Source organism: Hydra viridissima, unplaced genomic scaffold (genome assembly GCF_058129835.1).
Source record: "Hydra viridissima isolate aposymbiotic clone 2 unplaced genomic scaffold, HvirCarnegie_v1 scaffold_4, whole genome shotgun sequence".
NCBI lineage: Eukaryota > Metazoa > Cnidaria > Hydrozoa > Anthoathecata > Hydridae > Hydra > Hydra viridissima.
Window position 1 is genome coordinate 17,812,595 of NW_028324303.1, and position 21,609 is coordinate 17,834,203.

General features: G+C 28.4%; 1 protein-coding gene and 1 long non-coding RNA gene across 2 annotated transcripts; one reads left to right on the forward strand and one right to left on the reverse strand.

Annotated features, from left to right (window-relative positions):
* The first annotated feature begins 2,774 nt into the window (after positions 1–2,774).
* On the forward strand, positions 2,775–13,062 carry LOC149890225 (uncharacterized). Its single transcript, XR_016451503.1, has 3 exons — positions 2,775–5,559; positions 5,710–5,941; positions 12,876–13,062. It is a non-coding gene; the product is annotated as an uncharacterized LOC149890225 (long non-coding RNA).
* Positions 6,554–18,317, reverse strand: LOC149890226 (delta(14)-sterol reductase TM7SF2-like). Its single transcript, XM_090084039.1, has 10 exons — positions 18,029–18,317; positions 16,988–17,803; positions 16,732–16,789; positions 16,402–16,584; positions 14,626–14,729; positions 10,282–10,401; positions 9,759–9,927; positions 8,274–8,354; positions 7,110–7,232; positions 6,554–6,984 (listed from the first exon to the last, which is right to left on the reverse strand). Exons 1-10 carry the CDS (start codon positions 18,209–18,211, stop codon positions 6,824–6,826), a joined length of 1,998 nt encoding a protein of 665 aa, XP_089940165.1. The 5' UTR covers positions 18,212–18,317; the 3' UTR covers positions 6,554–6,823.
* Positions 18,318–21,609: the final 3,292 nt, after the last annotated feature.

Consider the following 21,609-nt stretch of genomic DNA (forward strand, 5'->3'; position numbering starts at 1 on the left):
ACCCGTAGCAGCGCTTATAGCGTCCTTCAATGAACTGGACACCAAAAAATGTTTTTAATAAGAAAGATCGGAGTGCGTTACTGGATATTACTTGAAAATAACCTAAACTTGGTAATTTGAAAAACAGTTCATGCAGAGAATCAAACATTTAACATAAAAAACACTTTGTCAAATAGTTGAAGAATTAAGTATTACAGCTTTAAATTTCCAATCATGTTAGTTGTATGTTTCCCTGAACGAGAAAGAAAGAAAAAAAACCTTCCTGCATTTTTCATTCTTTGAAGTCGATTTTTTTTTTCCTGTTTGGTTGACTGATAATTCGAGATCATTAAAATTTTCTTTTACAAAAAATTTAAAGTATTTTCAACAACTCAATAAAAAACAGAAGAATTTTTCTCGTAGTTTTTTGCGAATTTTAAGACTTCCTTCACGCTTTAAATAAAAAAAAAAGAAACCTTTAAGTGTAGCTTGAAAGCGCAATTGGAGAAGTTTAAATTGCTATATTATTCTCTTTTTTAAAAAACGCTCAGAAATAAAACTGGAATTTTATTGAGAAAAACGTATTAACATGATATCAATAAAACGAACTCTGAAATATAAAAGAATTTTTAAAAGAATGTTAGTCCATAAAATAAGGCTTAATAATATATATTTAGGCTCAACTTAGAGTTTTACGGTTAATTAAAACTCTTAAAGAAATTTGACATTGTAAACCTGAGATAATTTTCATTAAATGAGATTTTAACAATATTGTTAAACAAAAAACGAAGTTTAAAATTTTTAAATTAGTAAATATATTTAAGATAATGTTTAAAAAGATAGTGCTCTAACACATTTAATCCGCTGTTCATTTTCATTTAAAAACAAGCCATTACATCAAAATCCTATACAGTTAATCTAATCCTATATAGTAAGATTACACTGTTTTTTCTCTCTATTATTATCTATTATTATCACCCATTTGATTTTTTTTACTTCTAAAGAGCTTGTTAATAAGTAAAGGTTGCTGCTTTCTAAAAAATGTTTCTATACAAAAAAACAGGGTTTTATAGAAATATAAAGTATTTAAAAGGGTGATGATTTTTTTACATTTTGTTTAGAAATTAGTTTAGAAATTGTTTATACAAAGTAATTAATAATTTTCTAACTAATTATGTATTATTAGTTTGTTTTCTACTCCCGGGCTTCTTTCCTGTAAGTAGGTAAAACAAAGTGGGTTAAAAGTTTAAGTGCTTCTCTTAAATTAGTTTTTAAATTTTTTCCTTGTCAATTGCAGAAAATTCTTTTATATGCACAGAAAAATATGCAAAGTGGTTAGTGAGTTATAATAAAAGCAATCCAATTAGTAGTTCCAAGCAACAACAGGATGAAAATAACATAAGAAAGAAGAAGTTTTTTTATTGTCACTCGAGTAAGAATATGATTGATAGATCAGTAGTAATCGCTATGAATCTACTCAAGCAATTGTAAGAAAAATCTGTCAAACCACCATGTTAAAGGAAAGATTGCGCTACATCTTAATGCAACATGATTTAAAGTGGTAAAAAAATTGGGTTCTTTAACATTGCACCCATCTTAAAAAGAAAATAGCCAATAAGGCCCTCCAAAAATTAGGAGATATGTTCACACGAGCTTTGAAATGCGTAAAATTGTAGGCTGTCAAAAAGTATTCAGAATCAGTCACCGTAATTTTATCCAACTTTTACTGAATGCTTAAGCAAAAATGGTTCTATACTCATTTCTTAGTTATGCTTATATGCATCAACAGCAACTATTTTTAAAGAATTTCTTTACAAAGCTTTCAGGAAAGACAACGCAACTTTTTGGCATTAGTCGAATAAGAAGTATGAAGACCATATATATTTGCGATTGCTAATATCATCAGTTCGATAAAGTACTGTGCAAAAGTGAGGCAGTTCAAACGATAATGACAGTATACCCTGATATGTTCTATAAACATACCCATCGTTTAAGGCTGGCTTGCGAAGTTCGCAGTTGGAATCAAAGTCTGTGGAATTTTCAGCAGGCAGCCACGTTTAGATTCACCATCCTGCATTGAGTTAACATGCTGAAATCCATCCAAATCATTTCACACCAGCTCTTAGTTAGCAAAAAAACTAGGGTGCTCACAGTTCGTGAAACGTGATGCTCTATTTCGTTATCGTAAAATTTAAACTGACTAACCTATGACGAACATTTTTCATGAGTTAAAACTTTTAAAGAAGGTGGTTAGCTTGATATGTGTGACACAGAATTTGAGTGAGTAAAGCAGAATTTTAATTAATTGGAAAGCTTAAATTCCAACCTTAACAGAAAAATGGCGCGTTGTTAAAAAAATACAAAAATCTTTTAGATGAAGAAAAACGGTGAATACCTCGACAAGATAAATTGAAAAAAGCAAATATAAGTAGAAATAAAAAAATATAATATAAAGGTTTTGTAATTGTTGATAAATCCTGAACTGAAATGTAACTCGCTGGATAAAAATATATTCAATTGAACTTTTCTTCAAAACAACTTGGAAAATAAACTTTAGAATCACAAATATTTTTATTTGAAAATAACTATACTTATAATTTTCTTTACAACATGTGAAGAGAAGTTTTTCTTGGAAAAAAGATCTGCTTCACCGATCTGCTTCACCGATTTGCTTCACCGATTTTTATTATTGATAAACATTTATCTGTATATTAACCATTTAAACAGAATATTTAATCATTTAATTCTGATGCAAGTATCTATGTTTATATTTTAACAGGTAAAGATATATCATAGCTGAATTTTTTCAGTTGCCTGAGGTAGAAGACCTGACAATGCTTCAGAGAGAAATAAAAAACAAATCAGGTAAAACAAGGAAGGCTTGCAATAGAGACATTTTTTGCATTCTCGTTTTTAAATTAAAGAAAGAGAAGAGGTTCAAGGATGCTAAGTTATAAAATGTTTTAATAGTTTTAATAAATATTTCATTTACAAATATTATTTAAGTAACCATGTCTGATCTGATTAACTACTAACAAATTGTGTTACATATATATATCTGGATCTTTTTTAACAGTTTGTAAAATAGTGGTTGCAATCCTGCGATTGCGAGCACTACTTCACTGAAGTTCTTCTCTACGAGAAGGTATACAGATTCATTTCGTATGAATGAGCAGTTTACTAGTTTATCAATCAGATGTACAATGATTTCAAGAAATTGTAAGAAATATTTCATCCATACGAAAAAACAATGCAGTCATTGAAGAATCAATCACATTGAAGAAGCACGGGGCATTACTAATCGATACCAAGAAGCAGTCATTTATTGGGATCAATCATTGTTGCTGAAGATAGCATACTCAGGTCTTTCAAGACTGCATTTATAGTGAAGAATGCATAATAGTTGTTTGGTTTACAGCGATCAATTGCTTTAGATTCCTTGCATTTATCCTTGCAAAAAAAAACTCCAAATAGAACTCCAAAATATTTTATTTTAGATTCATAAAAAACACAAATTGATTGCCAAATTAATAAATGTTGTGAGGGTGGCGTTTTTTTCAATAAATATAAAATGATTTAATTTTTGTTGGTGTTATGTAGTAAAGTTTAGGATTTAGGCATATAGGGAAGTTTGGGCTCTAAATTTGTGTGGAAGGGTTATATGGAGGTTAGAATCGAGGTTAATGGCGTGGGAACAACTTGGTTAGGAAAGGGCGAGGTTTGGGAATAGTTTGGTTAGAAATGGGCAAGGTTTAATTGTTAAAGGGTAAAGGTTGTGCTTGCTGTCCTCAGTATATTCTGTTATGTAATAAAACTCAATAAACGTTTTATAAGTGTGTCATGGTTAGCACTCTTACATTACGTTTTTAAAATACAAATAATATTCTCTTACTTTTCTTTATCTTTTTACTTTTGTTTTTATCTATTACTCCTCTTTTTGTTCTTCTTTTTCTATACGAATTTATCTTTTTTTATTTGAAACCTCTGGTTACTCTTTAATCAATATTATTTCTGAATTTTATTTTATTTTTTTACTTCTTCTGATAATCAACAATATCTTCTTCTTTTTCTCTTTTTTTTTCACTTATAAAACTGCCTGTTCATCGATTTTCAAAACTGCCTGTTCATCAAATTACTTTTCAATTACAAAAGTTCTCTCGTTTTAGAATTCTTAAAAACTGAAAAATTTACTTCTCTTTAAAACTACGTCTTCCTCCTCCTTTTTAAAACTTTGTCCGAACCGTAAAACATTTTTTTTTTTTTTTTGAGATTTTACAGTTTTTGTTTGTTTTTCCGGTTGCGATACCTTTTCATTTATTTATATGGCAGGTTGATGAGTCTTCGTGTTTACGTCTTTTCCCAGTTGTGTTTATCTTTTCATTTTTTCGTTTTATCGTTTACTTACGTGATAGATTGATGAATCATCAAATGTGTAAGTCTTCTCCCGGTCGTTGTTTTTAACTTTTCTTCTTATCGCTTTATCGTTTACGAGTCTTCGTGTTTACGTCTTTTTCCAGTTGATTTTTTTAACTTTTTTACTTTCCGCTTTATCGTTTATTGATATGGCTGGTTGAATAAGTCTCTGTGTGTACGTCTTTTTTCAGTTGTTGTTTTTAACTTAATTCTTTTTGCTATATCATTTATTTATATGAAGAGTGGACGTATGATCTTGTGTGCGTCTTTTCCGATCATTGTTTTTAATCTAATTCAACTCCCTCACAATATACTGAACTAAAGGAAAAATTTCTTCAATTAGATTCTTTCAAAAAACGACAACCCTGGACGTTTTGTGCCACGCTTTAATAACAATTCACCCAACCGCAACAACTTCTTCTCTTTTATTTTTTAAAAGGAACCTTTAATTTTAATAATGATAATAGTAACAAGGTTTTATTAAAATGGATTTTTGTTACCTAAAACTCATCTAAAGTCTTATCAATACGTTTTCTTGCTTGAATTGTACTTTCTAAAATAAAATTATTGAATAAAATAAATGGAGCACACCTTTTCAGTTCTTGGTTATTCTATGCTATATTTTTTATTAGCAATAAAAAATGATAAAAATAATGATAATATTTGTTAGTAATGTAATAATAACTTCTTCAAACAAAAATAAAATATAGTAACCTAAGTAAAACTGCGTTAATATAATTAACTGATTTAATACCATTAGGTATTAGACAACTTAGCAAGAAAACTAGAGTGCTCACGAATCGTGAGTAACCAGTCTTAAATGATGGGTATGTTCAAGGAGGTAATGAGGGAATTTTATTCGTGAGTCTCGAAACACCACGCCATCAGTTTACATGCAATAGGAAAACTGAGAAAGCTGCACAAATGGAATCCACACAAATTGCCGAAGAGGAACAAATTCAGCGAGACACGAGATGGACATTGCTGCTCTCAAGATACAAGGAAGATCCGTTTTTTGGTCGCATCCTCACCTCAGTTGAGAAAGATTCCTTTGGGACAACCAATTGCGAATGTACACTTGCTGGATTCAGATTAGCCATCCAAGAAGTTGTTTAAAACTGACCCTCATCTGCGCAGACGTCTTTTGTGTACTTTGTTCATTGTGAGGTAATGATAGCGAGCAAACAATTATTGTTAACATTTACTGTGTTATACTGTACTAATCTCTACTAAAATCTAAACTCTTAGCTTTCAATTTACTGTGTTATACTGTACTAATCTCTACTAAAATCTAAACTCTTAGCTTTCAATTTAAAGGAAAGTCCTCTGCTCCAAACTAATGCCATTCCACACGTGGTAAGGAAGACCAAAAAGGAGCTGATAGACCTGGAATGGGAAGTTCTGCTTCAGATTAAAAATTTCTTACAGATTATTTATTCAGAGCTATTCATATGTTCTTGAGTTTGACGGACTCCTCACTTCCCAGAAGAGGCAAATAAGGATAGAGCGATTGATTTTTTGAAGAGTAGATAGGTCATTGATTATGAAGGTAATTGCTTTGATTAATAAAGTCTTTTCTATTTGGATATGTGTAAACTTTATGAGTTGTTTTCTTCCGAATACTTTTTGACAAGCCTAATGATAACCATACTTAGCAAGCCAGATCTCTTTAAGTGAAATTTTGGCACCAGATTGACAGTAATTCTAGTTGTTTTTTTTTTTTTTTTGGCTTTTAACATGGATTCCATGACAATCTGAATAACCCCTTCTTTGTACAATCTTGCAAGAGGGCAAAAAAAAAAAAAAGTGGGAAACTGTAAATACTATCAAGAAATGTTCTGTTTTTTGAGTTAGAAAAATATTTCAAGTTTATTAGATCTATGTTGTGATCTAAACCACTGAAAATTTGATGTTCCTAAACCTTTACTTAGATATTCCTTTTAAAAAAGTCAGAAAACTTTGTCGCCTTTTAAATTACAGATGTTTAAATTTCAAAAAAAGATTTTTTAAGCCGTGAATTTGTAATTTATAAAAACAATTTTTTATAAATTAAAAATTCACACTTTTAGTCTGAACTAAAAGTTTTTAGTTCAACGAACCACATGGCACTTAAACAAGAGTAAGAGAAACACGTAAATATTGAAAACGGAAATCTACGTAGTTAAAATATCCATAAATAGTTATCTTCTAACAATAAAAATGTACATTAAGATCCTATGTAGAATCGTACCCAATTATGACACTTTACTGGAAAGCAAATAATGACCAATAAAAATTCAACATACCCCATAAACATTTTTACAAGTTAAAAACTAACAAAAATCTATGATTTAAAATATCTTTGTTAAACTTCTTTTTCTCAGTTAAAAAAGCTAACTACAGTTGCCAAAATCTTCAAGTCCTCAACAACTTCATATGTGAGCCGATTCTTTTACCAGATGTATGGAAATATCCTATACTTTACCTGTTCGCAGTACTGTTTCCATGCAGAACCGTACTTTGCCAAGCCTTTTGCGTCTTCCTTTATCGCTGAATAAATAAAGATGAATAGCAAGCAGGTCGGCCACACCCAAGGAAGAAAATGATTGAAACCTGGATAATATCCAAAATAATTACTATATATATATACACACACACATAAATACGTATACATATATATAAGTAATTAATTAATTCTTACAAGACTGTACGATTTGTAGATATAAAAAAAACCTCACCACAAGGTGCTGAAAAAGCGATACACACAAGAAAATCCCCCAAGTAGTTGGGATAACGCATACTACCCCACCATCCATCAGCCAACAAATCTTCCGCAGCTCCTGTACTTACACAGTTTATACCTTAACAAAATACATTTTAAAAAATATATGACCAAAGAAGAAGATTCCTTGAAGTGAAAAACAAGGAAATTAACAACAACGAGTAGAAAGATATCTAAGTTGAATATAGTTGTAGAAAAAAAACATTTCTGCTCATCAAACTTAAAAAGTCTAATATAATAGTAATACACTGTAATACAAAGAAATGTAATATTAATAAGAAGTAATTCTAAAAATATTGATTTAGATTAGAAACTGATAAGTTTCTGTTTTTGATAAAGATGTTTTTTTTAGGTTTCAAATCTTTTAACTTAACACAAGCTATGATATATTGTGGGTAAAATAATGGTAATACGATATAGTGAGATATTTCTTCCCTGTTTGTATGTTAAAGTCTTGAAAATGTCAAGAATTACACCATATCAAAATAAATAAGTCACAATATCAAAGTCTAATAAGAATTCAGTTTATAAAATAAATTTTCTTTTAACAAACCTATATTTTTGCGCTTTAAATGATCAACATGCATTTGAAATGATAGTATTTATATTGATACAAAAAGATTTTCAATTAAGTTCCACTTTATTAAGGAAGTCAGAAATTTTCATCAAAAGTTTTTTGTGTTAATTACTCATATTGTAGGAGACTTTACAGAAAGAAATATATTTTTCAGATTACTTCAACAGAAACTGCATTTTTTTCTCTGGCAAACTTTAAACATCTTCCAAGTGCTTTACAATGTTTTCATAAAGAACTGAACTTTTTGATTTTTTTAAAATTCCGTTAAAATTTTTGAAACAAACTTTTTTCATGCTGCTTTTTAACATAGTGACATTAGAAAATGAATTTTTCATAACACCAAACTTTATGTAGCAAAGTTAATGTTTTATCATGACTTAGCGATTGATTGAAACTTAAAAGAGAAAAATGTTTAACAAATAACCAACTGAAGAAGAACAGAGAAACATCATTTTGCTTTTAAAAGCATAATTATTGACATTAGACCAATATTGATAAACTTGTCAGCAAGCCTACACAAAATGAACCTAATATCAAAATTACCTGAAATCTTTGCACTTTGTGGGTCTTTGTAAAAATGAAACTTTTGAAGGTTAGAAATACGATATATGTAATAACCAAAAGCTAATAAAAACAAATACACTTATGTGAAACTAAAACTATGCAAAAAAATCTGCCGGTTAAAGAAAAAAGGATTAAAAAAAAAAAACATTGAATGATTATTTTTTATTTTGAAAGAGCATGGACTAAAATTTCAAAATTTTAAAAGAAGATTGCTGTTAATCTGTTCATTTGATTTTTATATATACAAATTATATTTAAGAAATTTTTTAAACAGCTAATATACCTAAGTTAAAGGTATATTAGATAAAAAAAAGCCTATCAAAAGTGCCCCAGGGGGATATTGCCCAATTACAATACAAAGATACAATTTCAAAGGTTTTAATCCAAAATCCAAGCAAGAAAATTGAGTTTGAACTGGTGTAATAGTACTTGACAAATATGCTATAAAGTTACTTTTAAACTTTTTCAAACCAGAAATATATTTCACCACAAATAAGCTGTCTTGAAATAATAATTCACACATACACTGTTATACTTAATGACTGCTTTTTAGGTTTGCTTAGCCCTAATTCTGAGTTTTTCTGTGCTTTCATTTAATACTTTATCTTGCCAAGAGTGTAAATGTTGTATAGAATCATTGACGTCCTTTACACAAAGCACACAAATACTTAACAAAATGATTTAGGATGCCAACAATATTCTGACTAGTTTCAGGTCTTCACAGACAAAGAAATCCAAATGAAAAATGGTGACTTATAAATAAGCTTCAACATTCTCACAAAGCTTCTTAATCATCTATTGCAAGTATAGACTATCTCAGCTCAGAGTCCAGAGAATTTAACTATCATGGATGACAGTTGGACTTCTTTTGATTTCATCACTTAAATTACTATGTTCAGGCAAAATTAGTCCCACCACCACCATCCATTCCGAATTTTAATAAAATCAGAATGAATGGCAGTGGTAGTACTTTCTAAATTTTTTCATTTTTCACTATGTCATTTTTCCATACTGATATTTGACCACACTAAGCATACAAATTTTCATTCTGACATTTTTACATTCTGACATAATGCAGCAATCCATGTTTATTTCCTTGTTTGGATGGTTACTTTTTTCTGACCTCATACACCTTCAACATAGGTGCACCTATTGTACTGTAGTTGAAAGACTTTTTAAATATATGAACTCATTAACAATAAAAAGATACAACAAAAAATAGAAACTGCAGATATATTGTATTATGTAAAAATGTATTACTAAAATAAGTTTAAAAAATTTGAAAAATATTATTATTATTTTTTATTATCTGAATCTTTTTAGTTTTTAATTTTTACTACATATAAAATACCAAAACTTTTCTTTTTTTAAAATTGAGACAAAAAAAGTCACAAAACTGTTAGTTTCACTCAAGCATCAAGTTTTAACTTAAAGAAATTTCAACAAAACATAAAAATAACATACCAAATACAACCACAATTGGTATATAGCAATACCAGGACAATGAAATTGGGAATAATGACAGATACCGCAACTGAGTTGAGTTAAAAAATGGGTAAATGACAAAGAACAATAGAGAATCTAACAAGCCACATTTTTCTTGACTTAAAGATGCGCTGTAATAAAATGATTCCTGGAATTAAAAAAAAAAAGGAAAAATTACATCAAATTTGTTAAAAGGCTTTATATAAATTTGAAACGATCGAGGTTTATTTTAGAGAACTTCAAAAGGTTGCATAATAACTATTCAAAAAAGAAAAACATATTTTAATATATAAACTTCATTAAAATGATCAAAAAACTATTTGCAACATACAACCACTGCCTATTTAAAGTCAAGATAAAAAATAATAATAATATCTGAAACTGACATTAAAGGTTAGTTTAATTTTTCTTTATTTCTTTACATTAGAAAATATAAAACTAAAGATCTTGAAGTACTCTACTCTAGTATATAGATAGTTATTAAACAGCAACATTATAATACTTCAAATATCATAGCATCAAGCACATAAACAAGCTGCATTGTCAAAACCATCAATAAAGAAGTGTTAGATAGCCTTTTGCTTTCCCACTGTTTTGCAAAATACCAAAAATCAATGATAGCCTAAAAACAATAAAATACTTAATTTCAAACCTATAAAAAAAAAAAAAAAAACTCAAGAAATAATCAGACACTATCAGACTTGCCTTCTGCAAATACGCAGCAGCAGGTTTTGAAGAAACTAAATATTGTGAAAGAATATATCTGCATTCTATACAACACTCACTTGTTTTCAATAACAACCATTTTTCATTTATATTTTTACAAAAATATGTTAACAACATTTTTAAATATTTTTTTTTTAAATTTAATAACTACTTTTTACTTATTCTATTCTTAATTTAAACATGTTCAATATTTACACTTTTTTTTTTTGTAAAACAATTTAAGGAAAACCAGAAAGTTTATTGACTTATTAGATAGTTCGTGCAAGTAGAAAAAAACTTGAACAAAAACTGTCAATTACGTTTAATGCTTAGAAAAGCATTACATAAATTGTGCAAATTATCAATCTTTTTTCCAGTTTTTTATATAAATTACACTGCAGTTTCATCTGCTGTTAAATTAGATGAGTGTTTTTTGAAATACTTTGTGTAACTCAACCTGAAGAGACACATTCATATTTGACTTGAATCTTGATTACAAATCTTCATTTACATGATCACAAAATAGATGTCTTTCTAGTTTGGCACCAAACATTTGCTTATCCTTCAAGTTATTTACAACCTCATGAGTTATTTTCTTTATATTTTCATGTAACTTATAACTAATAGAACTGTCTAAGTCCAAAAGCTAACTCAACATAAAATTCAATTACTTTTTCTGCTGTTAAGAGAATTGAATCATCATAACTTAATATTTCTGATGCAAGTTTTAGAAGAGCTAAAACACTTTGAAACATTTGTAAAACTTGGATACCCAATTGATTTATCATATGAAATGAATTGAGCTTGCAAAAGGTTTCAAAAAGAGAACAATTAGTTTTAATGAGGGGAGCAATCATTATAGGAATTGAGTTCCATGTTTAAAGCCAGGATGTTATAGTTCTGTATTTGAAGTCATGATACAATTCAATTTCCGAGTTGAATTCCTTAATGAAATTTGATTACAATGTGATTGCAAACTATTGGATTCCGAATAAACTTAATGGAAATTAATATCATTTTCTTTGTGCAATATTTCCAAATCACTAATTCCTTCAAAATTGATTGAAGATGTGAATCAGAGAACTTTTTGAACAGGGGTATCACAAATTGCCAATTGTATTGCTTGGCTTTTATAAAACTGTTCATTAACAATCAAAGTTATCTTAAATTTTTTGTTTAGCTGAACCAACTTGGGTTTGATCCAATTAAATCTCTTTGGAAACCAAATAAACATAAATGATTCATATATTTTTGCGTTAACATTTTTTCAACTAGACTAAATCTAAAAACTAGGCCTTTATTAAATATTTGCTTATCTTTTCCATTGTGTGAGTTATATCCAATAAATTGTCAAACTCTTAGTGCAAAATACTCATCTAATATCATGCTAAATATTTTTCCTTTAGCAATCATAAACTTAATTGCTAAAATTTACTTATCTTATTAAAACCTTCATGATTCAACAAAAAAAAAATCACAAAATCAAAAATTATCTTTAAGACTGGTTATTGACCCTTTAACAGCTTAATTACACTTGGATGAAGATCACAACTAGCTTCATATTCTACTATAACTGCATCTTGACATTTAATTTCACATTCCTTTATGATGTGCCATTTTCACATGAATTAATAAACAATTTTAGGAATATTTAGTGGCATTATTATTTACTATTTAAATTATTTTTTATTCAATCTTACCCTAATATTCAAAACCAATTTTTCCTTCTTTAAATACTATTTAAAGAAGGAAAAATTGGTTTTGAATATTAGGGTAAGATTCAATAAATTGAAAAATTCTTAAATACTCATTATTTTGTGATGATTACTAGTGATTGTAAAATTTAATGGAAAAATAGTGTTAAAGACAGTACAACTCCAATCAAATAACAGCTGCTACACTGGTGCCCAAATACACATGCTAATTTTTAGTAAAAAGTATAGAAATGAAAAAATATGAGAAAAAATATAAACGATTCATTCATTTTTTAGGATTCACATATTGTATAACATAAAATATAAATTTGAAGTAATTCCTTTATTTCATTTTCATGATTAATAGATTACTCAAGGGATATGTAAAGTTGATCAAAGCGTTATCAAACCTTCCTAATGTAGTTTAAAAAAAAAATGTTCTCAATCTTATCAGTCAGACCTTTTTCAACAGGTCATCAAGAAAGATTGCTTCAAACTGACTGGTATTACATTTTAAAAATGCCAAAACAAAAATTAAATAAATTGGAAATTTTTTGGTTTCTTTTTTTAAAAATTACAGGTATTTTTTGACAACATTAATACTAAATCAAACTCAGTAATTGTAGCTTAGCATAAACATTTTATTCAATTTCACAATGTAAACTAATTGAAATACTTGTCATTCTTTTCTTAATAGCTTCTGATGCAAAAATTATCACTATTCAAAATTGTGGAAAAATTCATCTCAGAAAGTGGAAATTCAATCAGATGATAGATATTGTAATGAAGGAAAATGAGGAAAATGAAGAAAACACAGAAACTTCTCCAGAACTAAATAAAAATTGTAAAACAAGTTTGTATGAAAATAAAAATGTATTGTGTTGTTTTGTATTAAGTTTTACACAACAATAAAACAAACAAACAAAAGTTTAATAACAGTTTTGTTGAAAAACTCTGGTAGTTCTGAAAAATACTCTCAAAATACTGATAGCTTTACATTTTGAAAAAATGCATACAGAAAATAAAATACTAAGTGAAGCTTTTAGACTATTTAATAGTCAAACATTTGATAGTAGAATATAAAAGCCAAAAATACATTTATCAAGATTTTTTAAAACCAAATCTCTGAAAAGCAAGCACAAAAAAGTAATAGACTATATTTAGAAACAATTTTTTTAGTTTTATTGCTTACTAATCATAAATATTAATGTTAATAAACTGAATCAATATATTCTCTTGCTCCATATAACTTCCTATCATTTTGTTCAACCACAAAAGTATCAATAGAAGTTTATAAATATACTATATGCCAGATTTTCCAGCTATTAGATATTAAACTTTACTATATTAAACAAAAATGCAATTGTAGCTATGTTGTTGTGTTTTTGGAAACTAAACAACATTGTGTTAATGTAGCTTTTTTGCAACAAACACAATGATAAATCACAATAATCTTTTCTCCAAACAAAAACCTGTCTTTATAAATTTGCTTGTTCATTTATACGGTATACTTTTCAAAAAACATCCCTCAAAGAGTGGTCATAAAAAATGCTAACATACTTACAATTTTCTGGTTTTCACTGGTTAAAAACTCATAAAATTATTAGCTCCATAGTCACCTCCTCACCAGGGGAAAGGAAAGGACTGGTCAGATGGGGCTGGAACTTAGTTCCAACCATAAGCACCCTGAATATGGAGTCCCGGTTGCTCCAAACCTGGCCTAAAACCTTCCCTGGGAAAAATTAGACCCATGTGCAAAATTTGTTAAGGATTGGATCAAAACTGTCAATTTGTATAAAGAAAACACCCACATACAAACTTTAGGCTTTATATATTAGATTCATTTCATTATACAAGTAAAAAATGTTAAAAAATCAGCTATTAATCTTAAAAGAGTAACTTTAAGGAAATATAAAATCTATTTATTCTTGGAATAATAGGCCTAGTTATCAGAGAAAATTACCAGAATTACTTTTGTAACTGAATTCTGTGCATATAACAATCAAATAGTAGTCAAGTTCATCAACTATTATATACAACACATTTTTTTAGTTGCAAAATATATTAATGGAAGCTAAATAATCTTCTGAAATAACAATGGTTTTAAACATCACAGAGCAGTAGATAAGACATTTTTTATTGAATAAACACCCCATGCTCACTTATTGAATTATTTTCTTTCAGCTTTCCTCTTTTTTCCAATTTATCATCATTTAATTTTTTAAAAATATATACTGGATTTACCAAGAAGACAATTGCCAAATAATGCTTAAAATAACCTATTGTTTGCTTCATTTCTTTTTAAGGCACATCCATCTTTGTATAAAATATACCAGTAAAGCTTATTGAATTACTTTTTTTAAAAAAGAATAGCAAATAAAGAAATGAAAATTTATATTTAGAGCATCAAACTGTGATTAGCAATATTTAAAATATTTATAAATTACCCAGCTAATCAACCCAGCTTTAAAGATGAAAGCCTTCAGATCATATCTGCCTAAAAAGGATGGTGAAACAACTTGACCAAACATAAAGTCTTTGATAATGCCACCTGCAGAAAAAAAAGTAGAACAAATTCAGGACAAAAGCACTTTCTATTTCACCACATTTCCAGTATAAAAAAACTTAAAACAAATACATCATATAAACTTTTTTACTAGCCATAAAATACTTTTTATGGCTGGTAAAAAGGTTTATAAAATGTATTCTGCTATTTTATGTTTACAGGTTATGGATAAGCTTATTAATGTTATTATTTTAAATTACATTCAATACTATTATGGTTAAATTTTGTAAAGCCTTTTTATATTCATATAAAATCGCTTTATCAAAAAATGTTTTGAAAAATAACTAGGGTAAAAGATTCGTTTTTTGCAGAAATTTTATTTTTTTTTATTCTCTTACTGTATTTACATTTTTATAAAATATGCTTTAGAGTACTTGACATCTTCTGACTAGCTTGCACAACATTTAGAAATGCCTAAAACCATTCTGAATAAAAATTTATGATTTAGGATTTAACTATAATTAAAATTAAATGATTCAAATTCTTTTTCTAAAAAAGTAAATTTAGGATGATTCAAGGCTATTAGATTTTTCAACACTTTAGGAACATCAGTTTATAAGATGGCGATTAATTTTTGAGAAAACTAAATCATTTTTAACAGTTTTGATTCCTCAATGGGAAGATATTATAGGTAATAGTATAGGTTTCAGTATAAATAAAATGATTTTTCTATTGATTAAATATTTCTTGCACCAATTTTTTCAAGTAGATTCCTTTGGGGTACCATTTGATATGGCAACAGCTATTCTTCATTACATCTCTAAAATACAGGATTATATAGAGCCATTGCATAATCTTTTGGCTTAAATTACTGGTGACTATGTTTTAACTTCTATAGTTATAAAGCGACAGCTCTATATACTTTCATCAGCATTTCATATTGAAATGGAAATTCCAGTTTCTTCAACTTCTTCACCATCAACTTAAACCCTTTCAACTTCAATTCAGGATGTGATTAAATTTCCAGAACAAATTAAGCACAAACAAAAAGGCAACACAACAAAATTAGTTAAGGAATCTTTATGAGTGACAAATATTTGGAAATGTATGAAAAAGAGGATGAAGAAAAGAAAAATAAGAAAAAGGAGAAAAAAAAAAAAAAAATACAAGAGCAGATTTAACAAATAAAGATGATAAAAAGCAAAAGAAAAAAAATCAAAGACATTTTAACATCCTGCTAAAAAGGAGGTGGAAGACCAGCTAATATTCAATAATATTTACTTTTTTATTATGTTTTTTAAGGAAACTGTGAATATTTTGAGAAACTAAATTAGAATTTCTTCCATTGCTATAAGCTATAACAAAATAAACACAAATCAACAGTAATGTTTTTTAAATTTATCACATCGTTTCTGGTAAGAATTTTATAAGTTATTTTTTAAATACTACAAAAAATTGATTGGTTAGTAACTTTGTTTTTTAGTAAGACCATCAAGGTGCAATGAAAATTGGATAGTAATGTGCATATTTTCATTACCACACATTTTAATGCAAGTGTCACTTGAAAAGAGCATATGACTCAAAAGTTATAAGTGCTCAAAGTTTCTAACAATAGATACACCATAAAAAATAAATCTTCTACCCTACTTCAACTTGATCTTAACTGATCAACCTATGAGAAACACAGAAAAATCTTAAAAGTTTTTTAAAAAATTACCTGATGGTTGAGATTTTACGCCAAAAAAAGTATGACAGAAGATTAAAAAACCCATGAATAATGAAAATAGAAAAGTTGAGGAGATTGTTGCCAAGTAGTTAATGGTGATAAGTTTTGAGGGCCATTTACCCCAAAGAAAAAGACTAAAGAATAAACTACTGCATGCCATTAATGCCCATAAACCTGTAAAAAAAAAGTAATACAGATAAAAACACAATGCCATAAGCTTAGCCTTTAAACATCGCTTAAAGTAAAATTAAGACTTATGTTTGTTTATACATAGATAAATCAGAGAAATTTTAAAAAAATCATATTCTTTTTTGAGCTTACCATTTAATCTGTATATGACCCTGTTTTTTCCTTGACTTACTGGAGGTCCAAATGCAAGCTTAAAATGAAAAATACAATTTGATAAATAAGATAATTTGAAAATAGCTAAGAACTAAGCATCATCCTAACTAAATGATCTTTCACTTGTAGCTTATTAAAAAACTGATAAAACTAAAAAGAATTGGTCATCAAAGAAATAACTCTTAATATGTGTGTGCTGACAGCAGAATTTTATTCACAAGAATTATGATTTTACCTTTCCAATTGGCAGTGATAAAAATAGAGCTTGAAGTAAAAACCATCCAAACACATATGTAATTGACTTCCAATTTATAAATGTATTAACAATAATCTTCTCCAGCTTCAAGCTTAGTATATTTGCTAGACCACACCTTGCTTGCTCTTTACAACTTAAAGATAACAAAAAGAGCAATGCAATAGGGAAAAATAGTAAAAATAAACATCCAGCTAACGACACAAAACTTTTTAAGAAACACTGGACTGAATTTAAAAGAGTTTTTGATTCAAGACATGTTTCTGTTGCCTTGATTTGCTTAGGAAAATCCACTTCTTCAGCTTGTTGACTAGATAAAGATCTAGTTATTCTTCTAGTAACTATCATTTCATCTGTGAAATTAGATTGCAATGATAGTTTATCCTCCTTAAAAGTATGCTGTGTTTTTTTTGTAGATCGAGTGTCCCTACCATTACTTTCTGCAAGTCCAAACAAATTAGAGGAATTAGCAGCTTTTAGATCTGGGACTGTAATTGTTGGATTAACTGCATTAATTTTATTGCTTATATCTGAATACACTTCATCATTATCAACTTTTTCAACTTGAACAGTAGCAATTTTACTAGATTCTATGATCTTTGAACGCAAGACAGAACGAGTTGGAGATCGAGACCTTGGTACAGAAACCTTTTTTTCTCTTTTGGGAGATTGGTCTGAAAAACTATTATCTTTTTTTCTTGAAGGGGACCTAGCTGGTGATTTTGACCTTCTTCTTTGACGACTAGGACTTGTTGACTTTCGCCTTGAAGGTGACTTTGGTAGAATATAATTTTCACTCTATGAAAATGAATTAATCCATTTATAAAAAAATTATAAAGAATTCAAAAATAAAATAGAAGAAACTCATTAGTTAATTATTTTCACTGATATTACATAAAAACCTTTCTTTAAATCACTTTGAGTCTATTATACAAATCACTATGTAAATTGGGGCTATAAAGATATTTCAGGAAACAATAACATAACAATAATTATACCAATTAAGAGAAACACAATACGTACTAAACAATATTTAGTTGGAATATCAAAAATGTTTTCATCAGCTTCGCTTTCTGCATTTATAAACTTTACGCGATATTGGTTTTCAACTGGATTAAAATTCGTAACTAATGCCTTGTAATAAAGATCACTTCCAGGCCATTTGGCATATATAACATCTCCATCTTTATATTTTGCTGACGGCATACTGTTAATTTTTAACAAATTAATTAAGAAAACCTATCTCAGTGGTATTTTAGTTGTAAAATTTCATTCATGAACCCTTTGTCTTTAATGACGGTTAAATATGCGCGCTTTTATCTTTGATTGGTTGTTTAAACCACCAAAGTTACAACACAGGGGGTTAATTGAAATAACTTAATAAAGAAAGAAAGTTAGTTAAAATTATATGGCTTACATATAAATTGTCATATATAAGAATAAAGATAAATTATAGTTAACATTATCTTTAAATAGAAAAATAAAACTTTGCGAAAAGAAACCGTAAGGTCGTATTTGAGTTTTAAAGCTTACTGTTCTCCCTGATATAGCTTTTTTAAAAAGTTTGACATGACCTAACAACATTTTGTTTTCTGCACGAAACCCATCTCATTTTCGCTAATTATCGCACGCTAAAAATAACAAGCGAGAATGAAACAATGCCTATGAAAGAAATTCCTCTCATGAAAGCACCTTGCAGTTTTTTTTCTTGAGAGGAACTTAATTGGAAAACAGTTTCATTGCTGGGTAGTTTTATAAAACTAAATCTAGTCCGAAATATTGAAAATTTGTCCGAAATATTGAAAATTTGTCAGCATTAAATAACAACACTGATAATCATTTTTTTCGACTTGCTCATGATGTGCTTATATCAACAAATAATGAAGCATAAAGTTACAACAATACGCTCCTGAAAAATTTCAAACCAAATAACCAAATTCAGTGTACATTATGGTTATCACAAATTATCATACGAAAATATTTTAAAAAGAACATTTCATAAAATAAAGTTGCTAATTTAAGAAAGATATTCTTTCATCATATAAGCCCCTTTGCAAATAAAAAAGCTTGAACTTGAAAGCAATTGGTTAATTGTTGGAAGTCTAGTAGCGATAGTAAGTCTCTAACACATCAAAAATACGAATGTAGATTCATATACCTTATTATTTACATCAAAGAAAACCATCTACATGAAGGCTTTTGAAAAAGTTTAAAATCACAAGAGGGATAACTATTTAAACTAGCAAAAAGCAACCCGTAATACGGGTTATGGTTGGTCTGTTACTTAATTTGTAGTGGATGTATTCCACAATTTAAAGTTGCGAAACCTTAACTATGCCCTTTTAGAAAAAATCCTTTAAATTGAAAAAACTAAACCATCTGTAAAATTAAAATAAAAAGTATGCGGGGGTAAAATAATTTACCAATTATTTAACATTATTTTAGTAATTTACAACTGACATAGGTCATATCAGTGTAAGGCAAAACCATTTTCCTCGACATTAATAAGTTCAAAACAATGTTTCTGGTTACTGACACAGAATAATAACACTTCGTCATGCTTTAAATTGACGAAAAAGTAATGCTAAATTCTTGTTATATTTTTTATAACATGAACTTTAATTAATAAGATTAATATAAAGCGAACGTAAATTATACATGAGTTATTAATTTTTTGGTATCCCCTTGATACATGTTTCTTTAAAAAAGGAAATTGTCTTTAAAACGTTAAGTGCACACAACTAAAAAAATTTATTAAAAAAAACTGAACATTTGCCATTACTGTATATGTCACTAATCTGACCATTTTTATATACGGCCTCTTTGTTTCAATAGTTTTTAGTCAACGGTAATTTGCTACCATTTATTAAAAATTCTTTTTGTTACTCGAAATTTAATTCTCTTAAATATTTTGAAACTAATAAAGGACCTCCCTTCCCCGTTTTTGCCTTAATAGTGGTCAGGAGAATAGAGTTATTTTTATTAAGAGTAATCAAGTTTTGATACTTTTTCACGTTAACTTTTAAATCATAAAGAAAAAACGTCAAAGAATTAACACCAAACAAAACTCTACAAAGACGAAAGGTTATAAGTTTTGTATTAGAAAGGATGTTGAAATGAAGGTTTTCAATGTCATCAAACCATAAAAAGTTCTAATTAATCGCGACACGTCACCAAATCCATTTTGAAGAAACACTTTCTCAAAATTATTTAGAAAAGCAATTTTTTTGAACGGAAACCTAAAAGATGTCCGAATATATTGTCATGTTGTCACCTGTCATGTTGTCACCGAACATGTTGTCACCTGCGTAAAGACAGTCGTTTAAAAATGGTTAAAGTAATTTGAAACTCGATTAACCACCACAAGAGCTTTAGTCGTAATTTTTTCAACACACCTTACTCGTCTATGAGTTAAACAAGGTACATTATCTATGTCCAAATCATTATTCAAAGTTATTCATTGATGCATGGGTAACTAATCTTTAATAATGATGTCACAGAAATTAAATAAATCATCTTTTTAAGCTTTTTTTTTCAGATAGCGTAAAGAATTAACACAAAAAAGAATTATTACCAGGCAATATTGGGTGATTCTTGTAAAAAAAAGTATTATTTTTAAATTATATTTTAAATTATATTTATTAAATGTAAAATATCATTTATATATTCCTTTAAGACTCTTTCAAAGCAACTTCTTCATCAACAAATTTCTGCTTGAACTTTTAAAACTTAAGTGGTATCTTGAAAAGGGAATTCAGTCACTGTGTAATTTAAAACCGAGTCATCACTTGCTCATTAATTGCTATCACTCAATATCTTTCAACATCACTCAACGTCACTCAACACCACTCAACACCACTCGATACCTTTCGACATCACTCGACATCAATGACCATCACGGACTATCACTGACTAACACTCGTCATTTTTCGCTATCGTCCCAGAAGAGTTTTAGATATCATCGTATTGTAACAAATGAGTAAAGCAGGGAACTTATTCACCAAACTTTCTTTTGCGTAAGTTTGGCGTAAGTTCAAAGCTGTGAAAGTCGTTTTCACGAAACATGCGCAGTTGCGTTTCAAAAAAACTTTCGCAAGTTTTTGCATAAATTTTCCTAAGTTTTTGCGTTTGGTGAATATCGATACTTTAGGGCTGAACCTAAAGTATCTGTATTCGTGTTTCAATCTTTCCATATTAATGATACTAGACTTTAAAAGTAAAGTTACGTAGTTTGCTGACTTGTAAAACTCTGACATATTTGTGACCTATTCTAACATAATTACATTGAGGATATGATTAAAGTCTTTCTTCTAAAGATTCAAGTTGCAATCTTTGCAATTCTGCCTTAGATATTTCACTATCTGATAAAATATTAAGAGTCTTATCTGCTCCATAAACTGATGGCGAAGGTTTAACAAACATTTAGAAATTTTTTTTTGAATATATTGACATCTTTGGTCCAAGCACGTGTGTCCACTGCTTTGTTTCAATTTTTTTTTTTTGAATGTTCTTTTTTTTAGTTGAAACCATTCTTCTAACATTTCATCTTCTGAAACTACAAATAAAAGGTTATATATTGAAAGAAAGTTTACATACACTTCTAC